The sequence below is a fragment of the Oncorhynchus mykiss genome, chromosome 10 (assembly GCF_013265735.2).
Source record: "Oncorhynchus mykiss isolate Arlee chromosome 10, USDA_OmykA_1.1, whole genome shotgun sequence".
In the NCBI taxonomy this organism is placed as follows: domain Eukaryota; kingdom Metazoa; phylum Chordata; class Actinopteri; order Salmoniformes; family Salmonidae; genus Oncorhynchus; species Oncorhynchus mykiss.
The window spans coordinates 71670494-71681040 of record NC_048574.1 but is presented as its reverse complement, the minus strand read 5'-3'; the positions used below and the strand labels follow the sequence as shown (position 1 = coordinate 71681040).

General features: G+C 42.2%; 1 protein-coding gene across 1 annotated transcript; it reads right to left on the bottom strand.

Annotated features, from left to right (window-relative positions):
• Positions 1–503: 503 nt before the first annotated feature.
• LOC118966647 (GRIP domain-containing protein RUD3-like) lies at positions 504–5016 on the bottom strand. Its single transcript, XM_036989381.1, has 2 exons — positions 4875–5016; positions 504–1270 (listed from the first exon to the last, which is right to left on the bottom strand). The coding sequence occupies exons 1-2, from the start codon at positions 5014–5016 to the stop codon at positions 504–506; spliced, it is 909 nt and encodes a 302-aa protein (XP_036845276.1).
• Positions 5017–10547: the final 5531 nt, after the last annotated feature.

The window sequence follows — 10547 nt, the reverse complement described above, 5'->3', positions numbered from 1 at the left end:
TATAACAGTAGTATATTACCTTGGGGTGGTAAGTGTTATTAGAGCAGTAATATATTACCTTGGGTTGGTCAGTGGGGTGCCGTCCACCCATTTCCAGGTCCCCTCAGTAACAGAGTCAGTCAGACCAATCCAGACTCCCTTGTTGAGGTTGAAGAGAAACTCCTTTTGTTGAGAAAGATAAATATTTATGCGTATATGTTTGACCATATTTACCGCCTGCACACCCAGACCCCCCCCCCCCCACTCACTCTCTCACCTGTTCCTTTTCACTGTTTATGATCACCAGGTCTGCTCCTCTCTCCAGACAGTCCTCTCTGCTCCCCTTCCAGGTTTTAGTCTCAGTAGACAGGAAGTACCAACTGGATTCAAACTTCTGCCAGCATTCAGGACAGGTTTGTTCTACAAGATGAAATCATGAATTTCTTTCATCTTTTCACACTGGATAAAATAACACAGACACACGATAAAGTGTGTGCGATTAATGAAAATGTACTACTGTAGGTTTACTCACTGAGATTAGAAAGCCTCTCACTAAGAATTTTTTTCTCAGTCTGTAGCTGGTCTCTCTCTTTAGTCAGGGTGTTGTAACTGGTCTGTAGCTGGTCTCTCTCTTTAGTCAGGTTGTTGTAACGGGTCTGTAGCTGGTCTCTCTCTTTAGTCAGGGTGTTGTAACGGGTCTGTAGTTGGTCTCTCTCTTTAGTCAGGTTGTTGTAACGGGTCTGTAGTTGGTCTCTCTCTTTAGTCAGGGTGTTGTAACTGTTCTGTAGCTGGTCTCTCTCTTTAGTCAGGGTGTTGTAACTGGTCTGTAGCTGGTCTATCTCTTTAGTCAGGGTGTTGTAACGGGTCTGTAGTTGGTCTCTCTCTTTAGTCAGGGTGTTGTAACGGGTCTGTAGTTGGTCTCTCTCTTTAGTCAGGGTGTTGTAACTGGTCTGTAGCTGGTCTCTCTCTTTAGTCAGGGTGTTGTAACTGGTCTGTAGCTGGTCTCTCTCTTTAGTCAGGGTGTTGTAACGGGTCTGTAGTTGGTCTCTCTCTTTAGTCAGGGTGTTGTAACTGGTCTGTAGCTGGTCTCTCTCTTTAGTCAGGGTGTTGTAACTGGTCTGTAGCTGGTCTCTCTCTTTAGTCAGGGTGTTGTAACGGGTCTGTAGTTGGTCTCTCTCTTTAGTCAGGGTGTTGTAACTGTTCTGTAGCTGGTCTCTCTTTTTAGTCAGAAGGCTGTTGCTGTCCTGTAGCTGGTCTATCTCTGTTGAGTTGTGATGATCAGTGACTCCATCTGTAAAAGGGAAAGTTCATCAAACATGTAACTAAAACACCATTAATGAGTAAGTATAATTTAGTAGGCTACTTAAGTCTCAGTAAAAACATACTAAACTTACAGTTGACAGACAGGCCTATGATCCCTGCCAGTAGGAAAACACACAGCAGCCCCAGACAAACTGCAGCAACTCCAGAGGGTCTCTCCCACCACTGAAAATGTACTGAATCACAAATGATTAAATATCTTTGGTAATGTGTATTACTGTTTCATCCAGGATTGAGACAAATAAAGCTATTGCACTACAGGGAAATCTCACCTGTTTAATGTGTGTTTTTTATGTGTGTTTTTTTTTTAATGTGTTTGTAACTTATTTTGTACATAATGGTTCTGCAACCATATCTTACGGCAAAGAAGAGCTTCTCGATATCAGGACAGCGATTACACACCTCGGATTAGACAATGACTTTTTCTACAACAAAGATGACGCACAAGACATTCTCCAAACACCCCACAAGACCATCATCCTCGTTATTTGCAAGAGGAGGCAACGCAGGTACGGAGGGCAAAGAGCCGGATACCTGGTCAAGACCCGGCAAAGACGACTGGGAAAGCTGCCGTTACCGTCAATACTACTCGCCAACGTGCAATCATTGGACAATAAATTATACGAGGTACGATCACAAATATCCTACCAACGGGACATCAGAAACTGTTTCACAGAATCGTGGCTGAATGACGACATGGATATTCAGCTAACGGGATATACGCTGCACCGGCAAGATAGAACAGCACACACGGTAAGACGAGGGACGGGGGACGGTCTGTGCATGTTTGTAAACAACAGGCTGGTGTACGAAATCTTAGGAAGTCTCTAGATTTTGCTCGCCTGAAGTAGAGTATTTTGTGATAAATTGCAGGCCACACTACTTGCCTAGAGTGTTTTCAGCTATACTTTTCATGGCTGTTTATTTACCACCACAGACAGATGCTGACATTAAGACAGCACTTAGTCAGCTGTATTAAGGAAATAAGCAAACAGGAAACCACTCACCAAGAGGCGGCGCTCCTAGTGGCTGGAAACTTTAATGCAGGGAAACTTAAATCAGTTATACCAAATTTCTATCAACATGTTAAATGTGCAACCAGAGGGAAAAACATTCTAGATCACCTGTACTCCACACACAGAGATGCATACAAAGCTCTCCCTCGCCCTCCATTTGGTAAATCCGACACAACTCTATTCTCCTGATTCCTGCTTACAAGCAAAAATTAAAGGAGGAAGCACCAGTGACTCAGATGAAGCAGATGCTAAATTACAGGACTGTTTTGCTATCACAGACTGGAACATGTTCCGGGATTCTTCCGATAGCATTGAGAAGTACACCACATCAGTCACTGGCTTTATCAATAAGTGCATCGAGGACGTCGTCCCCACAGTGACTGTACGTACATACCCCAACCAGAAGCCATGGATGTGCTTCTGCTTTCAAGGTGCGGGACTCTAACCGGGAAGCTTTCAAGAAATCCTGCTATGCCCTGCAAAGAACCATCAAACAGGTAAAGCGCAAATGCAGGGCTAAGATTGAATCATACTACACCAGCTCCGACGCTCGTCTTATGTGGCAGGGCTTGCAAACTATTACAGACTACAAAGGGAAGCACAGCTGCGAGCTGCCCAGTGACACAAGCCTACCAGATGAGCTAAATCAGTTCTATGCTCGCTTCGAGGCAAACAACACTGAGGCATGCATGAGAGCATCAGCTGTTCCGGACGACTGTGTGATCATGTTGTGCTGACCAACTGGCAGGTGTCCTCACTGACATTTTCAACATGTCCCTGATTGAGTCTGTAATACCAACATGTTTCAAGCAGACCACCATAGTCCCTGTGCCCAAGAACACAAAGGCAACCTGCGTAAATGACTACAGTCCCGTAGCACTCACGTCCGTAGCCATGAAGTGCTTTGAAAGGTTGGTAATGGCTCACATCAACACCATTATCCCAGAAACCCTAGACCCACTCCAATTTGCATACCGCCCAAACAGATCCACAGATGATACAATCTCTATTGCACTCCACACTGCCCTTTCCCACCTGGACAAAATATACACTTATGTGAGAATGCTATTCATTGACTACAGCTCAGCATTCAACACCATAGTATACTAAAAGCTCATCACTAAGCTAAGGATCCTGGGACTAAACACCTCCCTCTTCAACTAGATCCTGGACTTCCTGACGGGCCGCCCCCAGGTGGTGATGGTAGGTAGCAACACATCTGCCACGCTGATCCTCAACACTGGAGCGCCACAGGTGTGCGTGCTCAGTCACCTCCTGTACTCCCTGTTCACCCACGACTGCATTGCAAAGCACGACTAAAACACCATCATTAAGTTTGCAGACGACACAACAGTGGTAGGCCTGATCACAGACAACAACGAGACAGCCTATAGAGAGGAGGTCAGAGACCTGGCCGTGTGGTGCCAGAATAACAACCTATCCATCAATGTTGCCGAGACTAAGGAGATGATTGTGGACTACAGGAAAAGGAGCACCGAGCACACCTCCATTCTCATCGACGTGGCTGTAGTGTAACAACAAACTAGAATGGTACAAACACACCAAAACAGTCGTGAAGAGGGCACGACAAAGCCTATTCCCCCTCAGGAAACTTAAAAGATTTGGCATGGGTCCTCAGATCCTCAAAAGGTTCTGCAGCTGCATCATCGAGAGCATCCTGACTGGTTGCATCACTGCCTGGTACAGCAATTACTCGGCCTCTGAGCGCAAGGCACTACAGAGGGTAGTGCGTACAGCGCTGTACATCACTGGAGCTAGCTACCTGCCATCCAGGACCTCTACCTGCCATCCAGGACCTCTACACCAGGCGGTGTCAGAGGAAGGCCCTAAAAATGGTCAAAGACCCCAGCCACCCCAGTCATAGACTGTTCTCTCTACTACCGCATGCAAGCAGTACCGGAGTGCCAAGTCTAGGACAAAAAGGCTTCTCAACAGTTTTTAGCCCCAAACCATAAGACTCCTGAACAGGTAATCATATGGCTACCCGGACTATTTGCTTTGTGTGCCCCCCCAACCCCCCCAAACCCTCTTTTTACGCTGCTGCTACACTCTGTTTATCATATATGCATAGTCACTTGAACTATACATTCATGTATACACTACCTCAATTGGGCCAACCAACCAGTGCCCACGCACATTGGCTAACCGGGCTATCTGCGTTGTGTCCCTCCACCCACCACATGCTAAACCCTCTTTTACGCTACTGCTACTCTCTGTTCATCATATATGCATAGTCAATTTAACCATATCTACATGTACATACTACCTCAACCAGCCTGACTATCCGGTGTCTGTATGTAGCCTCGCTACTTTTATAGCATTGCTACTGTATATAGCCTGTCTTTTTACTGTTGTTTTATTTCTTTACTTACCTATTGTTCACCTAACACCTTTTTTGCACTATTGGTTAGATCCTGTCTGTAAGCATTTCACTGTAAGGTCTACACGTGTTGTATTCGGCGCACGTGACAAATAAACTTTGATTTGATTTGTGTAAAGTATGTGTCTGTGTGTGTGTGTGTGTTCGTGCAATCTTACCAGATGCAACAACTCCATTTCTTGTACTGGACTTGAAGGCTCTTACGTTGGCATATAATTGGCCGTCAATGTCTGTGTTCTTCATTGCATCAGGCTCATCGTCTTCAAATCCATCTGAGTTTTGATAGACTCCCTCTGACATTCTAACACACTGGTGATCAAGTACAGCAACTTCTACTTCTTACATCAGCTCTAATATGCATCTGTGGCTGTGTCTTCTCCATGCAATGTCCTGTCTCTGTGTGAACTATAGTAGTGAAACTCTTTATCAGTCAACATCAGTCAGCCACCACGTGACTCCCACCAGTCTTAGTTTGATAATATACTACATGATATGACTCCCACCAGCCTTAGTTTAATAATATAATGCGTGATATGACTCCCACCAGTCTTAGTTTGATAATACCATACATTATGACTCCAATCAGCCTTAGTTTGATAATATATTATATGATATGACTCCCACCAGTCTTAGTTTGATAATACAATACATTATGACTCCCATCAGCCTTAGTTTGATAATATACAACATGATATGACTCCCACCAGCCTTAGTTTGATAATATACAACATGATATGACTCCCACCAGCCTTAGTTTGATAATATACAACATGACATGTCTCCGGCAAGTCTTAGTTTGATAATATACTACATGATATGACTCCACCAGCCTTAGTTTGATAATATAATACATGATATGACTCACGCAAGTCTTAGTTTGATAATACAATACATGATATGACTCCCATCAGCCTTAGTTTGATAATATACAACATGATATGACTCCCACCAGTCTTAGTTTGATAATACAATACATGATATGACTCCCATCAGCCTTAGTTTGATAATATACAACATGATATGACTCCCACCAGCCTTAGTTTGATAATATAACACATGTTATGACTCCCACAAACCTTAGTTTGATAATATATTACATGAAATGACTCCCACCAACCTTTCATTTGATAATATAATACATTATATGACTCCCACCAGTCTTAGTTTGATATTTTAATACATGATATGACTCCCACAAACCTTAGTTTGATAATATAATACATGATATGACTCGAACCAGTCTTAGTGGGAAAATACACCACATGACATGACTCCCACCAGTCTTAGTTTGATAATAAACTACACATGACTCCCACCAGCCTTAGTTTTATAATACAATACATGATATGACTCCCACCAGCCATAGTTTGATAATATAACACATGATATGACTCCCACCAGCCTTAGTTTGATAATATACTACATGATATGCCTCTCACCAATCTGTTTGTCTCTGTCTGTGTGACTGCTGTCGGTGTTAACTCTAGGGAATTATCAACAATATGACACGGGTAGTTGTGGCTATGCTAATACAAAAATAGAACAAGTTTGCATACTAGTGTGCGTACTTGTGTGCATACTTTTGTCCGTGCGTGTGTATGTGTGTGTGTGTGTGTGTGTGTGTGTGTGTGTGTGTATGTGTGTGTGTGTGAGAGATTGTTACAGTGGTTATTGTTAAACCATTTTCTGCAGAACAATATAAATCATTCCATGTCTCTACATGTTCATCTTGTCCAGAGTATATCTCAAATCAAATCAAATCAAATCAAATCAAATCAAATCAAATTTTATTTGTCACATACACATGGTTAGCAGATGTTAATGCGAGTGTAGCGAAATGCTTGTGCTTCTAGTTCCGACAATGCAGTAATAACAAGTAATCTAACTAACAATTCCAAAACTACTGTCTTGTACACAGTGTAAGGGGAAAAAGAATATGTACATAAGGATATATGAATGAGTGATGGTACAGAGCAGCATAGGCAAGATACAGTAGATGGTATCGGGTACAGTATGTACAAATGAGATGAGTATGTAAACAAAGTGGCATAGTATAGTATAAAGTGGCTAGTGATACATGTATTACATAAGGATACCGTCGATGATATAGAGTACAGTATATACGTATGCATATGAGATGAATAATGTAGGGTAAGTAACATTTATATAAGGTAGCATTGTTTAAAGTGGCTAGTGATATATTTACATCATTTCCCATCAATTCCCATTATTAAAGTGGCTGGAGTTGGATATCTGGCTGGAGCTGGATATCTCAACACATATCTCAACACAGTCCTCCTGCCCAGGGAATGGGACTTGTTATTTGTGATGATGGACAGGACACTATCATACCAGGAAGATATAGATCATAGAGGGGAAGTGGAGAACAAAGACTAGCTGTTAACATATATTAAATATCATATGTAACAGCCCCAAGATAATTCAGGGAGTTTCCAGAACTCCTCCTTCCTTTTACCTTTCTGCTGATTTGGACCCTCTGTTTACTCCCAAATATACATCAACATGTTCAGGAGGTCCAGAACTACAAACATGGGTCATTATAATGTCCAGACAATAGATTTTACACCACAAGATTGCACCATGCGGATATTGAGGGTGGGTATGCTTAACCAGTGAGTTTGAGTGATAGCTGGTTGAACCACTGAAAATATCCACTACACTTCCCTCTTTTGGGACCCATATAGGAGAACAACAGTCAAATATGAGCATTTGATATTGTGCTTATTTGTAACTTGACAACAAAGACTGACTGTTAAATATTATTAAGTAACATTCTTTGATATCTCTACTACACTCATTGATTGGTGATACAGTCAACTCCTCCTATACAGTGTATGTAATGGTGGTTTGGTACTGTTGAGAATGTCATCACCAGGCCTCAATTGGAGCATGTAAATATCTGTAGAATATATTTTAATTGGAAGTTATGTAAATGCACAAAGTCAAATGTACTGAATTCATGTTGAACCTGATGATGTGTGAAACATAACTACTGGTACACAGGAAGTTACAAACAGGAAATAAGTAGGACTTTTATTAATATGATACTACAAACAAATGCAACAATAGATGTGTTTGCATGCATGTGTGCACGCAGTGTGTGTGCATGTGTGTGTGAGGTTGTGTGTGTGGGTTTGAGACAGAGAGAGAATGTCTGTGAGAGAAAGTGAGAGAGAGAGAGACAGAGAGAGACAGAGAGAGAGACACACAGAGTTAGCGAGAGAATGAAGGAGGAAGTTTCGTGCACTGTGTGCTGCTGTATGTGTTACAGTATGTTGTCATGGTGATGTTAAACAGCTTTCTCACAAACCCAGTAGATTTTCCTGTCACATGACAAGTCATTCCATGCCTCCAGAGGACGCTGATCTGTACGTATCTCAACACAGTCCTCCTCACCATATCTGCCAGCACCATTATCAGACTGTGGTTTATGCCAGTACCTACAGGGTTAACAACAGTCAGATATCATGGTTAATACCAGTACCTACAGGGTTAACAACAGACAGATATCATGGTTAATACCAGTACCTACAGGGTTAATAACAGTCAGATATCATGGTTAATACCATTACCTACAGGGTTAACAACAGTCAGATATCATGGTTAATACCAGTACCTACAGGGTTAAAAACAGTCAGATATCATGGTTAATACCAGTACCTACATGGTTAATAACAGTCAGATAGCATGGTTAATACCAGTACCTACAGGGTTAACAACAGTCAGATATCATGATTAATACCAGTACCTACAGGGTTAAACACAGTCAGATATCATGGTTAATATCAGTACCTACAGGGTTAAAAACAGTCAGACATCATGGTTAATACCATTACCTACAGGGTTAACAACAGTCAGATATCATGGTTAATACCAGTACCTACAGGGTTAAAAACAGTCAGATAGCATGGTTAATACCAGTACCTACAGGGTTAAAAACAGTCAGATATCATGGTTAATACCAGTACCTACAGGGTTAAAAACAGTCAGATATCATGGTTAATACCAGTACCTACAGGGTTAACAACAGTCAGATATCATTGTTAATACCAGTACCTACAGGGTTAAAAACAGTCAGATATCATGGTTAATACCAGTACCTACATGGTTAATAACAGTCAGATAGCATGGTTAATACCAGTACCTACAGGGTTAACAACAGTCAGATATCATGATTAATACCAGTACCTACAGGATTAAAAACAGTCAGATATCATGGTTAATACCAGTATCTACAGGGTTAACAACAGTCAGATATCATGGTTAATACCAGTACCTACAGGGTTAACAACAGTCAGATATCATGGTTAATACCAGTACCTACAGGGTTAAAACAGTGAGATATCATGGTTAATACCAGTATCTACAGGGTTAAAAACAGTCAGACATCACAGTTAGAACATCACAATCCTAAATAATATACAGACATGTTTCACCTTAAATTCAACTTTGTTGACTGCTGCCATCAATGACAATATTCTGTATAAATAAAGGCTGAATAAACTGAAGATTGGAGCCTTATTGTCAGAGTAGTTATCATCTCTTAGTCTGTGGTCTGTGTTGGTCCATCAGTTGAGTGTGGAGGACATAGAGTATGAACAACACAGAGAAACAGTCCTTCTCCTTACACTGTGGTCAGTGTAGTCCTGCTCACTATACCTTATCCAACCTATTAGTTCTACCACCCACACATGCAATGACATCTCCTGGTTTCAATGATGTTTCTAGAGACAATATCTCTCTCTTCATCACTCAATACCTAGGTTTACCTCCACTGTATTCACATCCTACCTTACCTTTGTCTGTACATTATACCTTGATGCTATTTTATCGCCCCCAGAAACCTCCTTTTACTCTCTGTTCCAGACGTTCTAGACGACCAATTCTTATTGCTTTTAGTCGCACCCTTATTCTACTCCTCCTATGTTCCTCTGGCGATGTAGAGGTGAATCCAGGCCCTGCAGTGCCTAGCTCCACTCCTATTCCCCAGGCGCTCTCTTTTGACGACTTCTGTAACCGTAATAGCCTTGGTTTCATGCATGTTAACATTAGAAGCCTCCTCCCTAAGTTTGTTCTATTCACTGCTTTAGCACACTCTGCCAACCCGGATGTTCTAGCTGTGTCTGAATCCTGGCTTAGGAAGACCACCAAAAATTCAGACATTTTAATTCCAAACTACAACATTTTCAGACAAGATAGAACTGCCAAAGGGGGCGGTGTTGCAATTTACTGCAAAGATAGCCTGCAGAGTTCTGTCCTACTATCCAGGTCTGTACCCAAACAATTTGAACTTCTACTTTTAAAAATCCACCTTTCTAAAAACAAGTCTCTCACCGTTGCCGCCTGCTATAGACCACCCTCTGCCCCCAGCTGTGCTCTGGACACCATATGTGAACTGATTGCCCCCCATCTATCTTCAGAGCTCGTGCTGCTAGGCGACCTAAACTGGAACATGCTTAACACCCCAGCCATCCTACAATCTAAACTTGATGCCCTCAATCTCACACAAATGATCAATGAACCTACCAGGTACCTCCCCAAAGCCTTAAACACGGGCACCCTCATAGATATCATCCTAACCAACTTCCCCTCTAAATACACCTCTGCTGTCTTCAACCAAGATCTCAGCGATCACTGCCTCATTGCCTGCATCCGTAATGGGTCAGCGGTCAAACGACCTCCTCTCATCACTGTAAAACGCTCCCTGAAACACTTCAGCGAGCAGGCCTTTCTAATCGACCTGGCCGGGGTATCCTGGAAGGATATTGACCTCATCCCGTCAGTAGAGGATGCCTGGATATTTTTTAAAA